Raw genomic sequence first — 27,757 nt, forward strand, 5'->3', positions numbered from 1 at the left:
TACTGAAAGCCTTCCTGAGGAGGATGTTTGTGCTGGGACTAGGGTGACCGCCACACGGGCTCACCCGGTCAGCACGCAGCAGGGAAGCCCTGACAAGGTTCTGATGATGATAAGCTTTTTGACCATGAGTTATTAGCCAAGTGACTTAGGACTAGACTTAGGAAGAAAACTGAGCTTGGCCATCCAGCCTGAGCCTATTACCAAACACTGCTTAGGTTATTAATATAGCAGTAAACCCATTTGCCAAAGGTGGCCTTGTGTCTTCTCCTCCTTGCACCTTTTGAATGTTGCTTAGTGTTACATGCAGGGCTTAGATGCTCCTTGATGTCCTGCACCTGCCCAAGCAAAGCCTTCTCTGGGCCGTTCCTGCTCACGTGCAACATGCAGGAGACCTCTCATCCCCCGGCCTTTTCCCCGAGCACATGTTATGTGTAGATACTTCCTACAGCTAAGGAACTAACCATTACACTAGGGTCACCGAAAAGTCTTCACTCTGGTCTTGGTCTAGAAGAGGAGCAGGCTCTTGTGACCATCTCCTTTCATCTCTTCAGCTACTGAGTCTGAGACAGCAGCTGAGTCCCACCATCCATTGCCACAGCTGTGGCCCCATGGGCTGAACAGACTCCTCCAAAGTGTGTGTTGGGGGGAGGATGATGACTTGAAAAACTAGTCTCTGCCTTGGGAAGAGGAGCTGCTTGACCTGTGGAAAGTGCAAGAGCACCAGAGTCTGCTTAAACTCACCCCCTTCTTGTTATCCTATATAGTATGTCCCCAGATGGCCAAGTCAGAGACCTGAGAGCATCTGATGAAAGACAGGTGAGGGAGAGAAGGCCACAACTGCCAGGCTCCATCATCTCAGGAAAGCAGCAGCATCTCAGAGGTGTGAGCACCTGAACTCACTGGCCAGCAATGGCCACTGGATGCAGGACAGCCTTTCTGCTACCAGCAGCGTGTGGAAACCCCTCCAGGGCACCTCCCAGGCCAGAAGGTCTAGGTTCTTAGGGACAACAAATAATGGAAAAGGAAAGGGCATCTCAGGAATACGCCATCCTGGCGTGCGTAGCCCTGTGTACTAGGAGAGAAGGAGAAGAGGGAGGAGGTTCAGCATTGTAAGAGCATTGCTTTATTGATTACGGAGTTTACACAACTTCCATATTCTGAGATTAAACAGTAAGGAAGGGCAGAAAAGAAAGCAAGAGACTGGTTATTTGCTTTCCAGTTGCTCTGTTCAAGCTATTTCTTGAGCTTTTAACGTTGCAATCTCATAATATTTCTCATTTTTTATAGCACAAAGTTCCATTCTATAGTCATTCTTATAAATCTCACTTCCATAGAGGCAACATTGTCCATGCTTTATAATCGGTCCATTGTTTCCTTCCAGCCACTCAAAAGTGAGTTTAAATCAAAATGTACCCTTTTCTGAAGACCATTATAAACATCTAAGAGAACTTACGCTAGCTAGTGAACAAAGGCTAAAAAGCTACTTCCCATTTAATCTATTCCTTTGGCATAGCAAGGAATGCTATGACAGAGTGAATGTCACTTCTAATTTCACATTCTCATCTCCGCGTAAGCAGTAGTCTTAGCATCCCTTGGAGGAAAGCAAGAGGATGCAGCTTTAGAGCTCCACCATTTTAGGCTGCAATTCGGAAGTCTTGGCGCTATACGCAATCGCAATCTCTATTGGCTGCTGCTTTTTTATCACAGATTGTATCAAAGTTTTATAAAGAAAAATTACATAACTGAATTTGATAGCAGCTCTTTCACAATCATAAATTAAAAATAAAAGCTGTTCTCTAATCAGGCTGTTCAGAAATGTAGCTCAAGAAGGAATCTGTCGCTGCGGCCTCTGGAAAATGGGATCGTGCTTTGTTTTTTTTTTCCTTTTTTTTCCTCTTTTACTTTTTTAAATGCATGAGAGGGGAGGATTCTTCCAGGGTTATCATCAAACCATCACAGCCCATATGTCCTCCTGCGTAAACCCGCAGAGAAGTGTGCCATCAGAAACAGGCTTTTCTCCCGCGACTGGGGCTGGAGAAACTAGAGCAGGAGAGGGGAAGCTGAGAGAGAAGCAACCACGTAACCCGGCCCTTGGGCCTGGCGCTCTGCTTCCCTGCCCCTGTCCCTGCGGGACGCTGGGAGACCAGCACCGGGCTGGGAGCTGCTCCGGCAGGGCTGTGCTCCGTCACCTCCCTGGGGTGAGGGACAAAGTAAGAGCAGAGGCGGTTCACGCTGTATAAGGCACACGTGTCGCAAGGTGACACGACAGAGAGGGTGGGTTTTGCTGGTCTTTCACTCCCTCAGCGGCATTTCCCACCAGAAGCAATTCCCGAAACCATCGGGAATACTCAAGAGAGAAAAGTACTGCTCAGGGAGGGAAAATTCAGCATCACCCGGTCCTCGGCTGCTCCTTTTCTCGGGAATTATTACAAGCGATCACCCTGGCCGTGCAGAGCGGGGCCGGGGTGATCCGGCACTGCACGGTGTTACCGTTAAGGAGGGGGAGTTGTCGCTGGACGACTGGGACATTTTGGAGAGCTGCCTGCGAGCTGCACATGTTCCCTGCAGCCAGATACCCGGCTGCTTCACCCCGCTGCAGCCCGAACTGCAGCAGGGGACGTGCCGTTTTTTCGGAAGGCTGTTGGGAAGGGTGACAGAGCAGGGATGTGATGTTTCCAGCCGAGGCACGCGCTCATCCTCTCCACAGATCCTCCCTCCTCAGATATCGGTGTCAGGCTGGAGACGGTCTGGGGCAAACAACGACTCAATGGCACTACGCGGTGTCAGGAGCGCAGAGGAGAGCACCAGTACCTGAAAGAAGGGGGAGAAGAAACAACAAGTGGAAATGGAGGGGCCCGAGGCTGCTCGCGGACTAACGAGCCATGGCGAGGAGCTGCCTGCTTCACCCAGCACTTCCCTGCTCCACACACGGCCTGGGCGCTTCTGGCGTTCACTGGCAGGGCAATACAACTTGCCCAGTGAAACCCTCTGCTCGCTAATCACTGTAGTTAAATCACTTTAAGGAGCATAATGACTGGTAGCATTGTACTCTTAATGAATGTGTGCTTTGACTCGTTTCTACCCACGTCTTACCCGCTGATTTGTTGTGACTGCCATTGCGTTCACTGCGAGGCAGCAGCTGATGGAGCTGGGGGTTCCTCTCCTGTAGAACAGGTTTGAGTGACGGCTGTTTCCTCTCAGTTGAAGCTTAAGGTGAGCGCCACAGACCTGCTGCAGGGACCTACAGCCCCTGCTCAGAACAGGGCCGCACACCAGGACCAAGGCTCAACCTCGAGCACTGTCAGGATGCTCTCGCTTTTGTTTGTTCAAATTTTTAACCCAAGACGGGTCAGATGAATGAAACCATCGCTCACTACAGCCACGATACGCCCCCTGCTCGAGGCAGGTATCTGTTTTTATTAAGTGAAGTCTTCTCTGCAGGGCAAAGCTATCAGGACGGAGCAAGCGTGCATGGTCTGGCTGCGTGGAGGCAAGGCAGGGTCTGTAGGACACGGCTCTTACGCAGCCCCAGGTTCAGCAGTGTCCGTAGGGTCCGGACTGCAGGCAGGGACGTGGGGGCACATTTATCTTACCAGCCCACTTGAACATGAATTTTATTCTTCGGTGCAAATCCGAGGAGAAGCAGGACAAGCACCAACACGGGAGTACGTCTGCGCGTCCCTCTCCCGCTGCAGCGATCAAACCGCTTGCGTTTTTCATCGCAAGGCTTAAATGTGCGGCGGTGCCGCGCTTCAGCTTTTTTTGTTGTTCTTTCTTTCATCTTTTCACTTCAAATAATGAAAGGAATCCGGAGTTAAGTTACTACAGATCCCTTCTGTACTGATGATAGTCTCCCCCTCGCTTCTCCCCTTCCCTTGTCCTCCCACACAATCTGCGGCAAACTGACACTGATTATCTCGTCTCCTTCCTATGGATGAAAAACTCTGTAATTTGCAGATGCCAAAGGCTGACACTGTCTTACTTATGTTACGTGAGAATCAGACCACAGCACAGCGTGTGCTCATCTTGTTATCACGCAGCTTAATTCTGAAAAACACGAGGGGACACGTTACCCAAGTGGTTTTGGGTGTACAAGCCAAACATCAACAATAGCCACTGCCAGATAAAAGCAATTTCTTCTGGGAGTCCCACCGCTGTGCCCCGAGGGGATTTCTGCAACTAATAGCAATCTCAGAGAGAAAAATGAGAGCTGCAACTTTAACGTCTGAGAAAGGATGCACTGAAACACAGTGGGACTGCCCTCTTTTGCCCCCCAATATCTCTGAGGGCTCATTGAGGGGAGGATAAATGTGAATATTTGTTCCTTCGTTTTTACAGAGAAGGGGGGAATTGCCAAGAGAAGTGACGCCCATCTCTTCTCCAGGCAGGTCTCTTCAGGACAGCGTTATCTCTTTTGCAGACCTCCTCCTTGTTCACCCGAAGGGCTACCCCTCGCCATGGCAGCTGAGATGGAGGAGCTCCCATCCCGACCCACCGCCCTGCGAGGGGCAGTTCCCCCTCGGGAGAGGGCAGGGAAGGATGGAGAGAACATCTGACGGTGCATCTGGAGGGGTTTGTCCGTCTGCTTGCCTCGGCCACAGCCACGCAGACGGCTGTGCAGGTTGTGAGGGTGAAACAGCCACTCAGGCTCTTTCCCCCTTTTTAACTCTCCTGATTAAGGTGGGAAAGAAAAAGGTACTTTCTTCCACTGGAAGTAGGATATTTCTCACCTAGGTTAGCGGAGCTACTTGCCACTATCCAAACCCAAATGATGCGTAGGAAACGTTGTATTCCTTTGCGCTCCTCCATGAGAAATAAATCTGTTCATATTCGGATGCAGAGCAGTGCTGTGGATGGAAACACGCGTCTCCTGCTCCACACTGAAATGGCATTTGCCTCAACTCCGAACAACTGCTGAAGTAATCAGTGCGTCCTCTCAGTTTTTTCCTGTTACTTTCCTCAGTTCTTTATTTTTGCACCCACACGTCTCTCCATTTCTCCAAGAGCCAATAATTAGTATAAAAGTCAGGGCTTTGTTTGGCTGGAAGGGACTCGGGAGGCCAGTGCTCCCCCGATGCCTGAACCCGGTTGCCTGAACACCACAAAAAAAGCTCTGTTAAACGCTGGCTCCAGTTAGACAAACGCCTGGCTTTTTGAAAAGAGAATAATCCCAAACAGGTGGCACATATTCACAGCTACAGTGCAGAAATCCAGGTAAATCCAACAAACTCATAAACTTTTGTTTGTATCAGAGACTTGCACAACTGCTTCTTTTCTTCTTTCTCTTCCTCCTCCCGCCTCTCCCCACCCCCGGCCCCGAGTCCTCTCACCTCTCACACAGCACATTCGGACAAAGGGCAAGATGCAGTAAAAGCTTAAAATTCTTTCGGAATCTGCCTCAGAGGGTGACCTGCTGCCGGGGTTAAGCCCAAGCAAAGCAACACCAGATCCCATGTCACCACTGTCAAGCCCCAAGTCCCTCTGGAAAGCCAGTCAAAAGTCTCCCTGCATAGTTCTCAACCAGCTCACGTGTTAACCCTCTGCTTATCTTTCAGGGCGTATTAATACATTTCGGGTGCGGATTAACTTGTCCATCAGTGTGTCACAACGCAATGTGCCCCTTCGAGATGGGAAAGAATTTTATGCGCTGTTTTGAGGAGATTAGCAATAGGCTAATTGGGGAGAAGCGTGTTATCAGATCAAAAAAAATCGCTAAAAATGGCACTCCATCTTGCAAAACGCTGCTTGAGACTGCCTAGTAAAGACATCTGAAACGTGGAAAACACATGTCAGACCCAGGGGCTGCTCAGCCTTTGGTTGGTTCCATTTTGCTAACGATTTCTCACTAATCAAAACTGCATTCCATAGGAATCGAAAACAAGATGTTTATAAGCCACCCTGGAAATTAGATTTATGTTTACGACACAACTGGTTACACAGCACTTCTTTGCAGTTTTTTAGGTTACCCTGTGTATCTGCACTACTCAGCAGACACCTGATTGCTCCTCCACAGTTAACATTGATTTTTAACATCTCGCATGCCACCACAGCCCATCCGTCCTCCTCCTCTCCCTCCCCACTCCATTCGGATGGCAGCTGCTCTAATCAAGTTCTGCTGCCAGAGAGTGGAAGAGGCAAAGACCAGCCACATGGACGTTACTGAAGCTTCACCATGGGAGCCATCCTCCTTCTAGAAGGCCGACAGCACATCCAAGGGCTGCAGAGACTTGGGGCTTCCTCCACGTCACCTGCTTCAGGCTACTTAAGGCATCTAGCGGTCAGATATCTATCAGAGATACCTGGCCTGGACCAGAAACCAGTGCAGCTCTATCCAGGCTAATTGATCTTGCTCCTCAGCAATGCCAACTGACTTGTCTGCAGGATCACCACTGATACATCACTAGGTGGTACCCAGACCCTTGGCAGGCTCCTCCTGAGCATGCCTGGACTATGTCCTGTAGATGCGCTGCCAGGGAGCCTGTAGCCTTTTGGACAGCAAATGTTTCTGTTTACAAAGAATACCAAGAAATGAATCTTTTGAGACATGATGAAAGCTCCTTCAGAATAACGCCTGTCTGTTCTGGACTCTCCAGCCCCAGTTTGAACTTTCATCGCTGACTCTAGCATGTAAAAAACAGACTCTTGGTGCCTGAGCACTTGCTGCCTACAGATGTTTCAGAGCAAAATCCTACCACTGTTCCTGTCCATGTGGCTGTGGCTTCATGTAGGTTTGGTACCAGTGCTATAGGGAATATTATTTGATGAATTTTCTTAGTCTTTGTTAAGATAGGAACTGTACATTTAGAGCTGTTTTTACCTGGGTACCGGGTTTGCGTGTTGCTACCAGTTCCTTCACCATTTTGACCTCGGAGACTGTCACTCCGCCAACCATAAAGATGATCAGAAGAGGATGATCACCAGGGTGAGGGCGATTCACCTGTAGAATGAAGGAAAGCATTATTTGTTGCTCAGTCCAGCTCCAAATCTATGGACTAACAGCAATCAGCTCCCTGAGCTGCTGGAGGAAGACTAATGAGGAAGCTCAAGAAAGAAATATCCATGGAATGCTGGTTTCCGTAGCAGCTGAGAGGGAAATCAATGGGGATGACGCCCAGTTAAAACTAATAAACTGTTTCCAGGGAACTCCTAGAGGAGTTTCTCGTGATGTCTGAGGGCTTCTCCCTCCTTTCCTTCTTCATTTCTTTCCTCCCTTTCCCAGAGTGGGAGGAGAATATTTGGGTGGGTGCACGGTTTGGACACACGTACACATGGGGCTTTAAGGAATGAGGGGTAAATTACTACCCAGTAGAAGGAAGGAGTCCAGCCTAAACATGCTAGAATCCCTGCCTGAGGTCAGCCATGGAAAGAATCATAAGTAATGTGTTTACACCAGTCCAGCAAATAATCCTTTACAATTCATCCAATGAAAATAAATCAAGTTCATTATAGTACAAAATCAGTTTCTAGCTTGTTTCACTTCAGAGTTTTCAATACTTCTATGTCTGGGTTGTAACTAATATAGAGAAACTTTAGCTCAAACAAAATACTTGTTTCATTTTTCCCCAATTATCATTAAAACGGCATAAACATTCCACCCCAGTTAAGACTTTATAAAACCGCGTTTTAATTTTAAACGTGAAGGTGATGCTTTACATCAGTTTCCTCTTAACCACTTCTAGAAGTTTGATTACTCCGCCGTTTCCCAGAAAACTCTTTCTCTCTTGTTAAACCACGTGCCCCCGACAACGCTTTGCTCCAGTCCCTGGGAGCGATGTCAATGGAGCCCGTGCCATTGCTCTTGTCACACCACCTTCCAGTACGAAACACTCCAAATGTTTGGCTCCGAAAAGTGACAGTGAGAACAGTTTCGTTTGCTCCTTTTTAGACTCTCCGCCCCCTCTCCTTCCACAAGCGTAGGTTTTCGACAGCATTCACTTGACAGAACGAAAGCGGTCATCAACCCGTGTTTGGTGGAGCACGGTTCCTGTGCTTTCACCACCATGGCAGCTCTTTGATCCCTGCGGCTCCAGCTCCTGAGGGAAGGGCTCTTCTTCTCTTCCTCGTTGTGGCTGCCCTGTATTTAGTCTTTGGGCAGTTTTTCATCCTGCAGCTCCATCAGGCTTTCTGACTGGTAACCTTCAGATGAGACCCTTCCCTTTGAGGTAAGCATGGGGGGATGGCAATCTTCTCTCCAGGCTAGCTGGCCTTTGAGGACACAGGGCTCCCTGTTGGACACTGCTCCCCAGGCAGGGAGCTCTTCAGCTCCCTGGGAGTTTGAAACCAGTACAAAAAGACGTAGATCGATGTAGTGGTGAGCTGGGTATTTGCGTGCTGGGTGTTTATTCTCTTCGTTGCCCCCACTTTGACAGCCATCTTCACTGGCACAGATAGCATATATGCTACAACTCAGCAGGGTGTCCTGCAATACTGGTGTGCTATTGAGCAATTTTCCATTAACACCAACAGACTAATTAAATGGATACACCAGAGCTTACAAAGGCTCTTTCTTTACGTACCTTCCCATATCAGACTACTCACTTCTTACTCTCTGCATATGACACAGTGTCAACATCAAATGAAAAAAAGTCCATTCCTATTACGAACACCATGAGGAGCTTAAGTAAGACCTAAGTATTTATATCATAGAATCATAGAATCGTAGAATGGTTTGGGTTGGAAGGGACCTTAAAGATCATCTAGTTCCAACCCCCCTGCCACGGGCAGGGACACCTCCCACGAGACCAGGCTGCTCAAAGCCCCATCCAGCCTGGCCTTGAACACTTCCAGGGATGAGGCGTCCACAACTTCTCTGGGCAACATGTTCCAGTGTCTCACCACCCTCACAGTAAAGAATTTCTTCCTAATATCTAATCTAAATCTCCCCTTTTTCTGTTTAAAACCGTTACCCCTCATCCTATCACTCCACTCCCTGATCAAGAGTCCCTCCCCATCTCTCCTATAGGCCCCCTTTAGGTACTGGAAGGGGCTATAAGGTCTCCCCAGAGCCTTCTCTTCTCCAGGCTGAACAACGCCAACTCTCTCAGCCTGTCCTCATAGCAGAGGTGCTCCAGCCCTCTGATCGTCTTTGTGGCCCTCCTCTGGATTTACTTACAAAGCAGAACAGATAGAGCTATTACTTACAAAAATATTAGAATGTTTCATGCCATAACTGCTGTAGGCAGTGACACAAAGTTCAAAAATAACTACTCACAAAGGTGGTGAAGATAAAAGTTGACAAAATGCTCTGCTACGGTACTTCAAGGTAATACAGGAATGACCATTTTATTCCTTTTCATGGATCTTTGCTCTTCTTAACCCTGTCGCCAGAGCAAACAGCTCCACTCCATCTCATGAAGCTTCTGAATGGCCCAAGACGTATGCAAAGAGCTCGAACTCCAGAAGCTTGCTATTGAATAAAGCCTCTCTTTCCTAATATCTTTCCTAGCGACAACAAACATCATAAACATGCAGGCATAACATTGGACACACTGAGAGGACACCCAGCATAAGAACATTAATCAGAAAACACAAGCTTTCATGGCAATACTAAAGAGAAAATGACTTAACAAATCATTTCCTTCAGTCAAAATAAACCTAGATCCAAACACATGGTGCCTATATAAAACTTATTATTTTTCAGAAGACTAAAGTTCAAACCACAAATTCCAGAAATGCATATTAAAAATACTATTAGGCATGCAAACTCTAAATTAAATTAAAATTGCGATGAAAAGGGTCTTGGAATCTGTAATTTTGTTATGCTATGCACAAGTGTTTTGAAGGAGGACAATACTTTGGGTACAAAATATTTGGCTGTGTTAAGAATGCAAGTTTCTGCCAAGATTTTTTTGTTTGATAATACAACCACCCAAGGCTCTCTCTTTTGAAGGAACTGGCTGCATGTAGCTAAACACAGCTCATTTCTGTGATACAGAAGAAGAACTGAAATGGACCTTCTGGGATCCTTCCAAAGTTTGCTGTTTTGGGACTTTTCTGAGACCTCGGAATCGCATTTACTGTGAAATCTGAATTTTGCAAAAATCCCCAAGATGAAATTCACTTTCAGTTCCAAATGCTACGCATTAAAAAAATTGGGACAGTTATCCTGGGCGATTAGAAAGACTAAGCAAGAAAAAAGCAAACCCATTGCACTGAGCAAAAGAGTCTGCAGGAAGACGGAGGAATGGTTCCCTGAGCTAGCAGAGCATCCCAGCTGGATACCAGCCTTCTCTCCAGCCCCGAGCCCACCACTGCATTTCCTCAGGATGCTGGTGGTCAGAGGGCTCTTTGCTGGCACATGTGTCTGTGTGGAGCGGGGGGAGAGGGGGAGATAGGAAAGCGGGGTGACAGTGGTCAATAGAGCTCCAAAACTGAAGCAGGAAAGGGTCGGAGGACGGGTTTGTCCTCACGGCAGATCACAAAACGCAGGCTTTTCCTCTGAGGAAAGTCAGCGGAAACAACTTCTACTGCCCCATGAGGGCTCTCTCTGCCAATCAGGACACCGGCATCAATGCATCTGCTATTTGTGACCAACCAGAAACCACTTAATTTAGCCGAATAACTGGAAAAAGGAAAACACACTGATCACCAGGAACTAGACTCCCATGCAAGGCACGTGGTATCAACGATACCAAGCTCAGATCATCATAAACCACGTGTATTCTAGAGCAGCAGTCAAAAGAGGAATCCCTGCAGCAAGGAGGCCTTTTCCCTTCACCTTCTCTAAGCTTCAAAACAAAGTCCACCAGAGAAACAACTTGTGGACTAGAAGTATCTTTAAAAGTCTGTCCTGGATGAACATGTCTCAGTCCATCACTTACTAAAGCGTGTTTATGTGAGTTGGCATTTATATTCAGGCATCGAGGAAGAAATAAAAATATGAGGAAGCTCATGAAATAATTACAGTGCTGATGGTGCAGTAAGTGGAGAAGATCCTCTTGTGTGAGAGATACAGGCTGGTCAGAAACTCCTTCATGTAATAACCAAGCACTTGCCAACAAGCCAGGTTTCAGACTAAACGAGCAAGCACAGACACATTTGTGAGGCATGTGATGATGCCTGTGAAATATTCATCCAACGTAAGATTCACTTGCTCATCTGTGATATATTCCTTACAGTAGGATATTTTTCTTACTAGCAGAGACGCAGGTGCTTACAGGTACATATTGCCAAAATATACTTCATACACAGAATACTCTTCAAGGGAGAACTCAGGACATGGAGTAAGACAGAGCTGAATGTATAGCACAGTAGCTACTCCACACTTCGTCTCTGTAGACATTTAACAAACACTTAGTATAGGCTAATTTGTAAAGCAGAGTAAGCTCTTGTAGAAAGAGTGTCTTAAAACATGCTAAGGGCATCCACCAGGCGATTTCTGACTAATACGCTTCCTTCCTCCCCACTGCAAGTTGAACATTACCAAGTTATAGAAAAGGCACTGAATATGGAGCTCCTCTGAAGACCTTCCTCCCCTGTGAGACCTGACTGTTCATACTTACTTCTCTCCTATCTCAAGGCTGCTCGGAGTCCTTAAAATCCTTTGATGAGGTGCCTTGCAGAATGTCTTTTAGAAATCCAGGTAGGTTATATGAACTGGCACTCGCTTATTAATTTCCTTGTTGGGTGTCTCTGAAGAGCTCCGAAAGCGATGTGAGGTAGGACTTCCCTTTAGCAAAGCCACATTGCCTCCTCCCAGACATATCATAGTTATTTAGGTGTCCAGTCTGCTCCATTCCTCTTGTTTTCTTCAGCAGGTGCTGCCCATCTGCACTGTACCTGCAGTGTGGTGCCTCAGGCTATTCCCAGCCCCCCTGCAAGGACTTACCTCTCCAAACCGCCCCTTAGGGTCTGCTGAACAATATCAACCCAAATACATAAAATCAGCTGCTGCCACATGATGCTATGACCTCAGGAAAATCTTAGAGACGAGCTTGGGAGGCCTGGTTTACCTTCATGAACATGCTGAATCCAGTTTTAAGGAGATCGGTGAGGCCCGAGGACATGTGCTCAATATCAACAGGATCGGGTCGGTCAGGATTACAGATCTCCTCCACCACCTGTTTCAGCAGCGGTTTGTAAGAAGCCTGCACAAAAAGAACAACGCACTGTGGGTAAAGCTGTTTAGACTTGGCGCAACTGCTCTTCTAAGCATTTTATTGCCATTAAAGGTAACAAAAATAATTATCCTAGAAAGGAAACCATTCAGAGAGTTAAAAAATTATCAAAGCAGCAGAGGTCTTTGTGACCTTGACTGCAAATGGTGTGCACCAGCACAGCATCAACCTGAAAAGACAGGAGGATGGCCACACATTTACGCTGCCCTGCGTGTATTATGTGAGTAAAGGGAGGCAAGGAAGAAAGGGAGCTTCTAGTTTCTCTGGAATCTTTTTGGAGGTAGTACAGAAAGGGATAGCACTAGGGATGACAAACCCTGTTGCCCATCGTGCACCCAGAAGATCTCATTCCCTTTGCAATGATTTTACAAACACTTAAACAGGGATTTTAGGAAGACACTCCTGCCTTCCCACAGGCGTCACGTCAGCATTGACGCCTGGATATCAGCAGGGCTGGGAAGGGGCCAACCTGCCTGGTTGTCCCTCTTGGGAGAGCAGACCTAAGGAGTCCCTGTTAGTCCTTCGGCTTCTACAGCCAGGGCACTCTACATAATGCTTCCACCCGTGGAAAACCTTGAGAAAAACAGGCCAAACAACCCCACCAATATCATGCTTGGAGAACTTAGGGATCAGGAAAAGTGGAACATGTGAAAGCACAAAATGTGAGCATCCTGGAAGATCCGCTTCCAAAGGACCCACCCCGCAACCTCTTCAGGGTCCACAAACCTGTGCTGAATATCAGTGAGCAGCCTAGAAATTTCCACATGCCCTTACCAAGGCTTAAACCACTCTGCCATCCTGAAAAAGTTTCCAAGATAAAAATTTTAGGGAGTTGTGGAAAGACACTATTTAACGAAAATTCGACTTTACTTGGTTTACAGACGGAGCTTTGCTTTGCTGCTTTCAACTTTGCCCAAACTGCAATGGAACCACAATCGTTTCAGGAAGTGCAACAGCCTTAGAAAATTAGAAGCTTTCAAATTAGCACATTTTTTTTGCTTTGGGACTAGCCCAGGTATACATCATCCCCCAGATTTCTTAAGGGAATCAAGTGTAACATCATTTATTTTGTAAAGATGATATCTACAAGAGACATCATGCAAGATAAACATAAAAATGGATGGAAAATAAAAAGCAAGCTGCTTGGCTTGAAACGAAAATATTCTGGAGTAATTAAAGAAATGTTTTTCATGCAACACTTTACAGTGAGAAACAAAACTTACAGTTTTTGAATACGATCCTGTCAACGAAGATTTATACAACTCATCTAGTTCTTCTCACAACACGTGCATAATTTTTAATTGAGCCAACAAAGCAAATTACAGCAGACATGAGCTGCAGGATCTTTCAGGAGAACATGCCAAGATTTGTGTCAGATCTCGTCATGCAATAAACAACTGTTTGAAAATACACATGCAGGCATGAAGTCCTATGTATAAAAATCTGTTTAATATCTTCAGAGATGAGGAACAGAAAGACATTAGGAATGAAATATTTTTGGAGCAGAGTTCAAATCACAGTAAAACAGAGAGGCTTACTGCACGAAATTAAAGGAAAAATATTATCTGACTTCAGACAAAACTATGGACTCAAAAGATGTTAAAAATGTGCTATGATTTTGCATGCCTGAATTTTCACCACCAAAACTCAGGGTCCTTCAAAATGATCCAGTTCAGCTACACAGATACTAAAAGGCAGACACTATGATCACTCACCTTTTGTCTAGCTATGCTAGCTTCAAATATTTTCAAAATCTCTTATAACTTGAAATTCATCTATTAAATTTTCAGGGAGTTTTTACTTGATACAAGCCCCAACAGCTGCGTTGATTTCTAACTCATATAATGAAACTTGTATCAACTCTAAATTTTGGTTGGGCACAAATTGTCTTTAAAACAGTTGTTAAAAACCTCGATGGCTATGGGACATAACTCAGACAAGATTATAAGGAGAAAATGAGAGAGAGAAAGAAAGGAAACGAGGAAAGGAGAGGGATGGACGGAGGGATGGATGGATGGATGGATGGATGGATGGATGGATGGATGGAAGGAGGGGGGGAGAGAGGGATGGAGGAACATACTTCAGATCAAGATGAAAGGAAAAGAAAAGTAGGTACAGTACCCGGCAAAAAAAAAAATACTCTCCTTTTGCATGGTTGCTACACAAAGTAGTTTGATAACCTGATGAAAACATTCATCGTTTTATGTAAGACACATAAACTTCAATGCTACAAAAAGTCTTTTAACAGGCTACCCAATTTCCACTTACTTATCTATAGAAACCTTTTTTTGAGTCTTAACAAGACATGTAGGCTTCCCAGCTCCTAACAGATAAAGCGGAAAAGCACCTAAGGCTAAACCCATCCCCATAGCACTAAATCGGGCCGGGAATGCGTATGGCCACGGGAAGGACACGACTTCTTCAGAGGAGCTGAAGTGATCGCATGCAACCCATGGATTAACACGGGCCAGTCAAAAGACAGGTCCATTTGCAGAGAGCTGTATGTATGATGGAAAAAAACCTGTACTGCCTGCTTATTTCTGCTACTCGAAACCTGCTGAACTGCCCTCAGCAGAGGGTTGGTCCTATTCAAGCAACTAAATCCATCCCATGGCCAGATCAGGGGGCTGCAAGGTGTTAACACATCCCTTGGTGCTTTAGCCCTAAGCAAACAACCTGGGTTACATCCAAAGAACACACTAATGGTAATTACACTTCCAGGAAACTTTTAGAGGGTATTTTCTTATCGTCTGACTGCTCCCCCACTGAACTGTATTAAATATTTAACAATTTTCTCCATTTCAGAGAAATGGAGAAATTGGAGAAACACCAGACTGGTCCTAAATACTAGGAAACTTCAGTAACAGGTTTTCTCCACCTTAGTTTTCCAGTGACTTTTTGCAGCGCTCCCAATTCCTGTTCTTACAAAGCAACGCTTAATTTGAACTACATCCCTCTGCTGGTCTACAGCATACTTAGGAGTTTGGAAGGATTTTTTTCTGGCTCAAGGCCAGAACCAAGTTTTATGGTCTGTCTCTAAATCACTGTATGTGCTTTCCATTGTAAAACTCTATTTTTAACTGAAAAAGTTATAACACTTCAGGGGAGACGGAAAGAGAGAAAAACACTGTGTATTAGTCCTGACGAGCTATAGGAATATCACAGACTCACAGAATGGTCAGGGTTAGAAGGGACCTCTGGAGATCATCTGGTCCAACCTCCCTGCCAGAGCAGGGTCACCCAGAGCAGGCTGGACAGGAACACGTCCAGGTGGGTTTGGAATGTCTCCAGAGACGGAGACTCCACCACCTCTCTGGGCAGCCTGTGCCAGGGCTCTGCCACCCTCAAAGTAAAGGAGTTTTTCCTCATTTTGAGATGGAATTTCCTGTGTTCCAGTTTGTGCCTGTTGCCCCTTGTCCTGCCGCCGGGCACCACTGAGAAGAGTCTGGCCCCATCCTCTTGACACCTGCCCTTTAGATACTTAGATATCATCATTCATGTGTTCATATTTTAGAAACAAAAGCTGCATTTTTCACGTATTTACAAATGGGACTGCCTCTCACACATATAGAGATGGGAGAGAAAATTACAGTTGTATGGATATAGTGCTGTATGGATACCATGAGAGGTCTTAGTCCAAAACCATCGTGTTCTCGCCCTGCCCTTCACGGCCATTTATGTCGTACCACCGTGCTGCAGAGCAAATCCCAAATTTCTTCCCCAGACAATTCTTTGTTGACATTGACATGGATATGCCTGAGTTTGGATGAAGGACTTGAGGAAGTTCTTGCTGATTAGGTCAATTATAAAATCCATGCTTAAATATCTTCCACATGGGCAGAAAACATACAGGATTAGCACGTCGACAAAATTAGTGCTGTAATTTTGACAGCATGCTAGAAAAATAACATACACAGGGAAAAGAAAGATCCACTTGCCTGGTGGGTGTTGCTGCCTGGATTATGTATGGAATGAAACTGTTTCATGTGCATTCGAGCTCTTGCAATATCCCTGAGGCACCGAAAGATATCGTCCACTGCATCTGTGGCGTTCTGAGATGTCAGGTTCAGCGACGAGTCACAGCCTAAAGAAATAAAGAAACATGGAGCTGAGTGAGTGAAAAACTTTCAGGTGCTTTGATAATAAGCAGTAGCAAAAGGTAACAGGGAGGAAATTTTAAATTAGTTTCGTTGTGTCGTATTTCAGAAACTCAGGGGCTGGTTAGACAGCATGTCCTCTGTGTGGCATGGGTCTCTGTAGCTAAGCAAGAACCCATAAATTCTAGACAGCGAGCAAAGTGAACGGCACATCTCTAACCACATTCGTAACCTAGATCAGACAGCAATTTCACCGGCGCAGGGTATGTTTTGCTCTCCACGGCAAACAGAAGATGCCATGCTAGCAGGCCCTGAGGAGGACCCCCAGGCGGAAAGGAACCAGATGGTTTGCTGGTCTCCTCAGGGCGAAACAGCCACGAAGAGGGGAATTGCTCCTCAGGCATCGTACCCGGGCCCCGGCTGGCAGCCTGCTGACTCCAAATGCATTCCCTACCTTTGCGACAAGAAAAATGGGGAAAGTCCATGCTAAATAGAGCAGAAATGATAGCTACACAGTGGGAAGAGCTGTATTGTCACAAAAAAAGTCCTTATCCCTCAAGGTGGCACAAGTTATTACTTTTAATGTATTTTTCCAAAGCACTTCTGTGAAGATAAATGCTTGTCTTCTACCGAGGCCAAACTCCATTTAGAGAGCGATCTAAAAGGTCCCACCAGGTGGCCAGGCAGTGCCTTGGCAAAGAGAAATTCTCGCTTTGGCTCCATCCCCCTCATCATAGGACCTATATCGCACAGAAGAGCTGAAAAAATGCTTTCTCAGCTGACCCGCTGATAAGAATTAGCCAAGTGAGAGCCAGCTGGCTTGCCTGGTGTTTCTATGGCCCTGCCAACACAATTTGACATCGCTGCCCGCCTCTCTTCTCGCTTGACTCCTCACCCCCATGGTGGAAGATCTATCACAAAACAACCCTTCTTGCCATACGCACGCACGGACACACGCTCACCCCTGCTCATCGCCAGTGTCTTCTCCAGGGGATGCTGCTGTAGTGGTTTGACTGTCCACCCCCGGTCCCACAGGTGGTCCTGCACCAGCAAACCTCTGTGTCTGTGCAGAATCCCTGCTGAGAGGATGGGGTCTCCCCGCAGGTCCCACCACCCTGCACCAGCGGAGCCTGGCACTGAAAACAGACACCAAAACCTGTTGTGAAGGAGCCTGGATTTTGTCGGGGGGGAGGGGGGGACGGGATGGGACTCTGAACAGAATTTCCTCTACAACTGACAGAGGATGGAGTCCTTATGCACTGAAAAAACAACAAAAAAAGGTGGTGCTTTCAAAATTTACAGGGAATTTGTAACAGCTAATCTGGATCACTTTCACATCTTCGCATGCCGTACAGCAGAAGATGTATATAATATATACACACACACCCTTACAGATGTCTGAAATTATTCCTACAAGATGGCGATTCGGCACTGAGCTTTCATGCGTCTGAGTTTTATTTGTTGAAAGGCTCCAAGTCAGAGCTCCCTGGGGAACAAATAAAATGACTGTACTTCTGCAGGGCTACACCGGACCAAGCTGGTGAGGATTTATGCCATTATATCCCACAAAGCAACGAAGCGAACACGAACCGCGTCTTCAGTAACTCCTGTGTTATAATTCCAAGGCAGACACTCGTATATTGTTGGACAGGGCTCTTGAAATTATTAATATTTTTTTTAAAATGAGTGCAAAACAACTTACAGAAGTGTTTTTATTGTTATGTATGTGCAAGATCTGCACGCTCTGATTGGCAAAGCTCAGTTTTTCATTCAGCCGAGGAGCGGGTGTGTTGTCAGTGAAAGCCCTGAACACAAACCCCACTCTGCAGGTCATTACCCTGCTCCACTGGTGCTCTTGGAATCCGAGAGATGGCTCCTGTGAGTGATCTCGTGCTGGTTTACGTGCAAGGGAACAGTGTCCATCAGCTGAAAAAAATGAGACTGAACACCTCCTGGAAAGATGAGGTCGATAAATAAAGTCTTGAGGTGATAAATCCTGGTTTGTATTTATCATTAGCACAGGCAAAATATTCAGAGGAGATCTTGTATTGTCAGTGTGCTTTTACCCTGCCCATGGGAAAACACAGGAATGAGAAAATGGGACAGTCCCTCTTAGCTCCCAACTCAGAGGCTGTGCATATTTAATAGTTAACATTTATAAAGCATTTTGCAAAAGAAAATTAAAATGAAGAGCCGTATCTCATTATTCTATTACTAGATTTTTCTTCTCTCTCCAAGAGACAAGCTTGCTCTGTTTTAGCCACATTAGAGATAAGCAGCTCCTAGCTAATGTAAGTAGTTGTATTTTCTTTTTCCTCTCTTTAATCCTCTATCAGCAAAAGCCATTGCTTTTGGCCAAGCCACCTCTGGAATGTTTCCTTTCGCTAGCGAATGCAAGTCCCCCGCGTTGAGCAAGTTCAGGCAAGGTAAAAATCACATCAGATTTGCTATGCTTTGCACACTCTTCTTTTTTTCTTAATTGTTTATTTTCTTGGACCATTTAAAAGCCTTTTGTTTTGGCCCTACAGTTATTTTTCCCATCAAAAGAAATATTTGTTTCTTTTCTCCTGTTGGCATCGCTTCTCTTTCTTTCTCATTTTATTATAACAAGAGCCTTTTGACCAAGAAGTTTCAAACCAGCTTGTCACTCTTCACCTCTGGAACTGCAGGGCAGTTTCCAGTGGACACGGTCTGGTTTCATGGCTGGAAGCCCCTGAGATGCTCCTCAACTTGCCTGGCCTGGTGTGTCCCATTTGCTTTTTGTTACTGGGTCAATCAATCATCTCTTGAGCAATTGCTCAGCGAAGCGCAGTCCCTGTAACATCACTCTCCGCTTGAACCTCATTGCCAGGGAAATGCTGCCTGGAGCTCGGGCTTTGCTTTGCAGCTTGTGCTGACACACTCCGAGGATGAAATCATCCACTCCCACCATCTGTTTAACAGGCCACATGGCTTCATCATCGTCACCTGGACCAAAACAAGAGAAGAGAAGGCTCCAGGGAGACCTTATAACCCCTTCCAGTACCTGAAGGGGGCCTCCAAGAAAGCTGTAGAGGGACTTTTGGGCACCTCAATATGAGAGAGATATCGAGGTGCTGGAGCGAGTGCAGAGGAGGGCAACGAAGCTGGTGAAGGGCCTGGAGAATAAATCTTATGAGGAGCGATTGAAGGAGCTGGGACTGTTTAGTTTGAGGAAGAGGAGGCTGAGGGGAGACCTCATCACTCTCTACAACTACTTGAAAGGACACTGTAGAGAAGTTGGTGCTGGTCTCTTCTCACAGGTAATTAGCGATAAAACAAGAGGGAATGGCTTCAAGCTGCAACAGGGTAGGTTTAGACTGGACAGTAGGAAAAAATTTTTCACAGACAGAAAGAGTGGTCAGACACTGGAATAGGCTACCCAGGGAGTCACCATCCCTGAACATGTTTAAGAGTCGTTTAGATGTGGTGTTGGGGGATATGGTGTAGGGGAGAACATTGTAGAGTGGGGTTGATGGTTGGACTCGATGATCCCAAGGGTCTTTTCCAACCTGAATGATTCTACGATTCTACCTTTTACAGGGGCATGTAGTGATAGGATGAGGGGTAATGTCTTCAAACTGGAAGAGGGTAGATTTAGATTAGATATCAGGAAACAACTTTTCACTCTGAGGGTGGTAAGGCACTGGAAGAGGTTGCCCAGGGAAGTTGTGGCTGCCCCATCCCTGGAGGTGTTCAAGGCCAGGCTGGATGAGGCTTTGAGCAACCTGGTCTAGTGGGAGGTGTCCCTGCCCATGGCAGAGGGGTTAGAACTAGATGATCTTTAAGGTCCCTTCCAACCCAAACCATTCTTTCATTCTATGAAGAGCCCTGGCATGCCAGCAGCTCATCGCCCTCCATGTTCAACCATGCAGACCAGGGCATATTTCGAGGAGCTGGGGCTGAACATGTGGTTCCAGTCTTCGCAGCAGGGCATGGTGCTGGACCCACTTTGGAGCAGGGGGGTACTGGGAGTCAAAGCTTCAGTCCAGTGCCAGTTTAAGGCTGACCAGATGGAAGAAAAGGGCTGCACCTTCAAAGGTTTCTCTAACATGTGGCTTCCTTGGGACTTCTGATTAAGAATTAGCACAGGTCTGGGGAAGTCATGGCTCTCTCTCTTATTCCAGCCTGACATCCAGTTCTTCTTTTGAAAAATGTATATTAAAAAGTAAGTTTTCTTTGCTATCTTATTGTTGAGATTAATAACAAAAATCTCATGTTTTCCGAAGGCTGCTGCCTACCTGTCACACTGCAGTAGGTTTGAAGAGGGGAGTCGGGTTTCTCTCCATCCTGGAGAACAACAGAAGCTTGTGTTGTACAAATGGCAGGCGGCTACAAATCACCTCCTGTTCACACCTTCCCATGCGCATATGGAGAGCAGAACACAATCCCTCTTCTCTGCCCGCTTCAAGCTACCCAGAAATCTGCTCCTTTCACAACAATGAAGAGGTGGAATACATTAGCTGCTGCACAGCTCATGTGCTAATTAAAGCAGCTCTTCCTGTTACTGTTTTTTTTCACGGGAAGTTAAGTGGCATTAGGAGAGCACGATGAATGAATTCCTTTGAATCCCAAGTCCTATTATACATGGGAAAAGGCATTTAAATTAAATTTGGGGATATTGCTTTCCTGTCACACTTGAAGAAGCCCAGTTGTGGAAAAAAGAAAATCACCATTAACCAGCATGGGACTAAAGATTTTAAAGCACATATCCAAGATCTCGATGATATCCTAAGAAGAACACAACCTGCTTCTGCAGTAAGCCATGCCTGACTGCACCGATATTACTTCTGTTCTGCGTCCACCCACTTGTGCTGAATTTGAGGGGAGTCAGAGCATCAGGAGCTGCATCCAGTGCCTAACAGGATGAGACCACCAGCCCTTATTTTTGACCTACTTTTGAACTTTTTCGTCAAAGAGAACACATCTCCTCTTAAGCTACACACCTGCATAACCATTAGTACCAGAACCAATGCGTTTTCACAAGAAGCTTGAAAAGAGAAGATGGAGATGCTCTTTTCTACAGTCTGGGGTGACCCAGAAACCAGACTGGACCGGTTTTCCTACTGACTTCTGAAATCGGAAGAAAGATACCTTAAGAAAAGGACACAGACACTGTGAACCCACACGATCTATAATTATACAGTGGCATGTGATTATTTCCTCCCTGAATGCAACAAATGAGAATTTCAGACCTGTGTATCAGAAAATCTTTCACTGTGCTTTGTCTCTTTCAGTATGTGGTCCCGGCGTTACAAAAAGGCATGTTCTTTCTCTAAAGCAATACAATAAATATTAATACTTTGTGATGGTCTTTGATACTTCTGAGACATTGCTGAAAGGCTACAGTTCTGACAAAGTTAAAAACTTAGAAAGCTGAAAGTTTAACACTTTACTCCGTTTTATTGGTATTAACTTAGGCTCTCTCTATAGCCCATTTGCAGAAAACCCCCCCGATATAAACCCTGCAAACCCTGGAACGGAGCTGGCAGAGTAGCCAAGCCATTTTAGAAGCACACGCTGAAGCAAGGGCTAAACCAGAAAACGGGTACTTTGAAGAAGAGAAAACCCAGCACCAGGATTGCATTATGCAAGCTATTTTCTAGCTATGCAGAGTTAATTTGCTTGTCAGCAAAAGGCAGAGAAAGAACAGAGATAGAGGGTGCCTTGAGGGTCCGAACTCAAAATACAGCACTATGATATTTAATGAAAATCTTCTATTTTTATACTTCAGATGATAGTATAGCAACGGGAGTCCTTCTTTTTCTAGCAGATAAATCTAAAAGCATGTATATGTATACCCAAAGCCATATGTTTTATAATAGTTTTGATATATTCATGCATTAAGATTGCTACGAAAAAGTAGGTACGAATGCATATGGTTACACAGACCATGGCTGGGTTTTGCAAGGGAAAAAAACCACTTGTAAAAACCAAAACTCGGATGAAATTTGTGTGATTCTCTTCTCACCTTTCTTACCAACGGATTCTGCCATGCAGTTGAATCTTTTTCTTAAACGTGATTTGTATTAAATCATGCTCTCTGCTGCATCTAAAAGGGAAGCTGGTAAGTGAGTGCAACATAAGGGACAAGGATGGACGGGCCAGAATACGAGACATCTGTCGTTGCCCAATAGGAACATCAGCAGAAGGTGAAAAATCAGAATTGGCTCCATTTTAGCTTGGGGGATGGTGAGAAGAGAGCATCCAGAGCGTGCATGGCACCGGCGGGGGCAGCTCTGTCTGCGCTGCTGGCAGCCCCCAGCCGGGAGCAAGCCTCCGGGCAACCTTCAAATGCTGAAGGCCAGGTCAACACCACAGCGGGCTGAGTTCGAAACAGGGCTGGCTTTTGTGACATTAGCAAGTGATTCGGGTGCTACGGATTGGATTAGAGGAAAAGAAGGGTGAAAAGAAACATGGGAGAAGCGACAGGATTTTTCGAAATGGGATTTGGAATTCAAAGGTGAATTAAAATCCCAAGAAAACAGGCACTTAGTAAAAAAATATAATATTATAAATATATAAAATATAAAAAAAAACATGTCCGTTTTGCTGAAGCCCTGGCACAGCAGCGTGCTGGTGCTGCTGGCACAGAAGGGCAGGAGCTCATCAGCTGAGGAAGGGGCAGGCACAGAGGTGCAGAGATAACCTGTCTCTACCCACAGGCTCGAGACGCTCTTACCCCATCCCCTACCAGCAACCACGGCTGATTTCTAAGCCGTTGTCCTGATTCAACCCCTTTCTCACCTTCCTCCTCCCTCCCCACTTCCCGTGATGGCCCCTCGCCCCAGTCAAGCCTCAGCCCACACCGCTGAGAAACCACTCCATCCTTGGGGAGAGGCAAGTTTTTTGTGCACCAGGGGCAAAAAAGCTGAAACTCCCAGGCATACAAGAGGTCAGCATCACAAGCAGAGCGGGAACTCGGGATTTTCCAGCCCAAGGCTTGACTATCCCTTCTGCCAGTCCACACAGCGCCGCGTAACAGACTGCAAATGCTAGCAGGCAGAAAGATAAACAGAGGCGAGGAGGAAAGAAAATATAGCAGCATACGGGAAAAACATTAGAAAAGGGAGGGAAAATGTATATGATGTTAAAAATCAGAGCAGAATGTTCTTCTCCCTCGATTATTAGGGATATCTGATTTGAACCTACTTGGAACCCCAAGGGTCACTGTAGGGCTCCAGCTGAAGCCTGAAACTTCAGAATAAGTCAAAGGGGTTATCTGAAAAGCCACACAACGGAGAAGGTCAGCTCCATATTTCTATAAATGTCATTTACGATCTGACTGGCACACGGAGAATGAAAACTCAGCGGTGTGCAGGGACGCACTGGGGCAGTCACCAGCACCACGCAGCGCAAGTGGTGGTACGGACGTGGTGTCTGTGATGGGAGCACTGCGACCGGCAAAGGTGCAATTTGTAGTTTATTTTCATCATGACAAACATCTCCCATTTGAGAGAAAAGCCAAGGATGCTTTTTAAAAGAGTAATTAAATTTAGAATCCTAAATCACCACTTCAGCTTTTTAAATAAGTGTCCAAATTGTAGCAGAGCTGAGCATCCAGGGATGGCACAGGTATGTCTCCATGGGCAGTTCAGCACAGATCTGACGTTTATCATACCGGGACACATCCCACCAGCTCTGGAGCTCACCGGGGAGGGATGGCAAGAGCCAGCGGTGCGCTCAGAAAGCCTGTTGTTGGCCTCAAGCCTTTGAACCTTTGAGTGTGGCCAGCAGGTCAAGGGAGGTCATTCTCCCCCTCTACTCTGCACTGGTGAGGCCACAACTGGAATATTGCGTCCAGTTCTGGACTCCCCAGTTCAAGAGAGACAGGGAGCTACTGGAGAGAGTCCAGCGTAGGGCAACAAAGATGACTGAGGGATTGGAGCATCTCCCTTAAGAGGAAAGGCTGAGAGAGCTGGGACTCTTTAGCCTGGAGAAGAGAAGGCTGAGGGGAGACGTTGTTAATGTTTACAAGTATCTAAAGGGTGGGTTTAAGGAGGGTGGAGCCAGACTCTTTTCAGTGGTTCCCAGTAACAGGATGAGGGGTAACGGGCACAAGCTGGAACATAGGAAGTTCCAATCAAATATGAGAAAAAGCTTCTTTACAGTGAGGGTGACAGAGCACTGGCACAGGCTGCCCAGGGAGGTTGTGGAGTCCCCTTCTCTGGAGACTTTCAAGACCCGCCTGGATGCAGTCCTGAGCGATGTGCTCTAGGCAATGCTGCTCTAGCAGGGGAGTTGGACTAGATGATCTCTAGAGGTCCCTTCCAACTCTGAAAAATTCCGTGATTCTGTGAAAATTCTGTGAACCTCTTCTGGAAACTGCTTTTTTGGCGTGCAAGGGACGCATAGCCCGCGTGGATAAGTACTTTGCTGGATCTCAATCTCTAAAGCTGCACATGTAAAAATCTGGCCGCTTACCTACACGATTAAATGTGGATTTAAGACCTACCTTTGGAGAGTCGTGGGTTTTTTGTTGGTTTTTATTTTTTTTGAAAATTTTGGCCTCAATATCTGTCACTTGGATGTTTCTATTTTACGGGAATATTTTATTGCCTTCTTCTTGCCAAAATTCACCATGTAATATCAACTTTTATGAAGCACTGCAAACTCGGTACTGGAGGCTCTCAAGTTACATGAAATTAAACCTGTCAATTCAGTGAACAATTACAAGGAAAAACTACAGCACTTACTAGAATAAATTACATAAATTAATTGCAGGAGGAATTTAAGTTAGGCTCAGATGTGCTTTCTGAAGGAAATTAATGTAACAAATTCATTAGGGAACCATTCAGTTGCTCCCTTAAGTAATTCATATCTTAATTAAAAAACCACACATGTTAATAAAGCTATGGTAAATGCCCTGTAAGTCTAATAAGGCCTCCCAATAATGTTCTTCCAAGAACTTAGTAAAACTCCAGGTTTTACTAAATGATATAGCGCTTTCTGTACATACCACCCTAGGACCTATGTGATCAAATGTCCTCAGTCTTTTGGAAGTAATTCTGAGCTAACCTCCTTTTGTCTTCAGACTGGTGGCTGCCCTTTGGCAGGGACAGATTTTTGCTCCCATCGAGGACTTTCTTGCTATTCGCGCATCAGCCAGCACCTTCCAGTGACGCTATGAAGTTTCACCCTCGGATCTGCTGCCTCTCACCTACTTCGCAAGGTGCTCCAAGCCCTACCACATACGTGAAGGACAAATGATACGTGGGGAAGAGGATGAGGGTCGTGTCCAGCTAGCAGTGGGTGAGGCAGCAGGTACCACCAGCACAGTGAAGCCTCCTTGGCCAGCGTGGACCACAACAGAGGACACGCTGTGTGCGTGAAAAGGTACGGCCGTTCTTCTTCACAACAGCCAGCGTGGCGGGACATGGATGGGGCCTTGCCACTGCCTTTTCTAATGTACCTACTCGGGACCTAATAGCCCCGTTTCTTCCTTTCTTTCTCCAAGCATCTGCAAGCCATTGTGGCACGAGAGACCACCTGGAGCTGGAGGAGCCTTTGTTTAGGCGACAGCCTCAGACCATGCTGTTAATGCAGCACTTCACACTGCCGGGGCTGAGGGAAATTGTATGCAAAGAAAAGTGTTCCTAAGCAACATTCCTGTTTAAAGTGTTCCTGTGTTTAAAGCCCTTCATAAAGAAAGACCACAAAAGCCTGTTTTGTCCCTGCACTATGAAGCAGCAGAGCAGGGAAGAAGCTCACAGAGAAGTCCACGGGAGTCTAGATGCTCTACCCATCCGGCCTCACAGAGGAACCTCGGGAAAATGTGGCAAGATCTGTAAATGTCCTTATTTTTATAAAACTTTTCGTCTTTACATTGATTACAAGGAATAAAACTTTTAAAACAACAACAAAGTGAAATAAGTCTTTCAGTACTTTTGTTTGATTTTTTTCATCTTTTTTTTTTTTAGCTCGGACAATGGAAATGAATACGATTGATGTTTTTTGCATTCACAGCCCAATTTGATTGCGTGTTCCTCATACTGCCAAGCCAGGCTTGCAGACATAACTGGAAAATGCTTCCTTCTGAAAACAACCGTCCTACACAGAATTTTTAAACATATATAAAACCGTTTCAACTGATGCATCTGAGAGTGATGGCAATCAATAAATGTCCAAGAGACATTTTCTTTACCAATTTAAGTTCTGAGCCAAACCAGAACTCATGCTCTCCTTAAACTGGTGAAGGCAGCTTTATACAATAACATAAACGTATAGAAACAAAAGATCACAATTAAAACTAATAGCTGTAATGTATTTACCAGCTACTGAAGCAAAACAATATTTTTAAGAAGAAGACAAAAATAATGACATTTTTAGGCTATGTGTATCTATTCAAAAAGGCCTCTTCACCCAGTATGCCATACAACAGGTGAAAAGCCGTCTGAAAACTGACAAGGATAATGGGCACTCAGGCGGCATTCAATGGGCTCTACTTACTAACAGATAATAATTGCAAATTAATTTCCCCTCCTTACATGAATTAACAGAATTATGGCACATCCCTTAAGTATCTTTTGCTTTAAATTCATAACTATGCTCAGAATAATTTCTTTGTTTCTCTTAAAAAATGGCATAGCTTACCTTCTAAAATGAAAATGAAACTATAAAAGGATTAAGGGTTAGCCAAATGACTAGAAGGTTGTTTTCCAGGGGAGACAGCATGCAAAATCTAAAAGCTAAATGCCAATCCTGTATTAATCTACACTGCTGCGACAGTTTGGATGTTAACAGTAGGTAGAAATACACTGTAACAAGTTTACAAAGTTCATGGTAATAAGAAATGGAGCCATCAGATAAACAAAAATATCAGAGATTTCCAGTTCTTGTCATATTTGAAATTCTAGCATGAAAAGCTAACATGCTATTTTTTAATATACTTTAGGTACTATTCAGCTAGCAGCACCCTACCCAAATGGAAGAGAAACAAAAAAATGTTTGTTGCCAGAACATGTGCCAAGCCAGAAGAAAAAATGTATGACAATAAACTCTCTGAAGTGCTAAAGTTAATTTGTGACATGAGAGTTTGCAGCTTAACTGCAATTTTAGAAGAAAAATATATTGCTTGAGCTGCACCACGCTCTGTTCTGAAATCCTGCTTACAGAAAGCATTCAGGTGTGCTTAACCATGTGCAAAGTCCCACTAAAATCCAGCCAGAATACCTTCAACCTTATTTTAGCATCCCAGGAAAAAGAAATCATAGAATCACAGAATGATTCGGGTTAGAAGGGACCTTAAAAATCATCTAGTTCCAACCCTCTGCCCTGGGCAGGGACACCTCCCACTAGACCAGGCTGCTCAAAGCCCCATCCAGCCTGGCCTTGAACACCTCCAGGGATGGGGCAGCCACAACTTCCCTGGGCAACCTCTTCCAGCGTCTTACACCCTCACAGTAAAGAATTTCTTCCTGATATCTAATCTAAATCTCCCTTCTTTCAGTTTAAAACCGTTACCCCTCGTCCAATCACTCCACTACCTGATCAAGAGTCCCTCCACATCTCTCCTGTAGCCCCTTT

The 27,757-nt window shown here is 45.5% G+C and overlaps 1 protein-coding gene across 1 annotated transcript in view; it reads right to left on the reverse strand.

The window, feature by feature from the left end:
• Positions 1-1,107: 1,107 nt before the first annotated feature.
• SCFD2 (sec1 family domain containing 2) overlaps positions 1,108-27,757 on the reverse strand; it is a 208,105-nt gene continuing 181,455 nt past the window's right edge. Inside the window, exons 6-9 of the mRNA XM_074588057.1 lie at positions 16,055-16,200; positions 11,952-12,086; positions 6,818-6,937; positions 1,108-2,811 (exon numbers count right to left, since the gene is read on the reverse strand). Of these exons, the coding sequence (XP_074444158.1) occupies positions 2,719-2,811; positions 6,818-6,937; positions 11,952-12,086; positions 16,055-16,200 (494 nt within the window). The 3' untranslated portion in view covers positions 1,108-2,718. The remainder of the gene's footprint in view (positions 2,812-6,817; positions 6,938-11,951; positions 12,087-16,054; positions 16,201-27,757) is intronic.

This window comes from Larus michahellis, chromosome 5 (genome assembly GCF_964199755.1).
Source record: "Larus michahellis chromosome 5, bLarMic1.1, whole genome shotgun sequence".
Taxonomy (NCBI): domain Eukaryota; kingdom Metazoa; phylum Chordata; class Aves; order Charadriiformes; family Laridae; genus Larus; species Larus michahellis.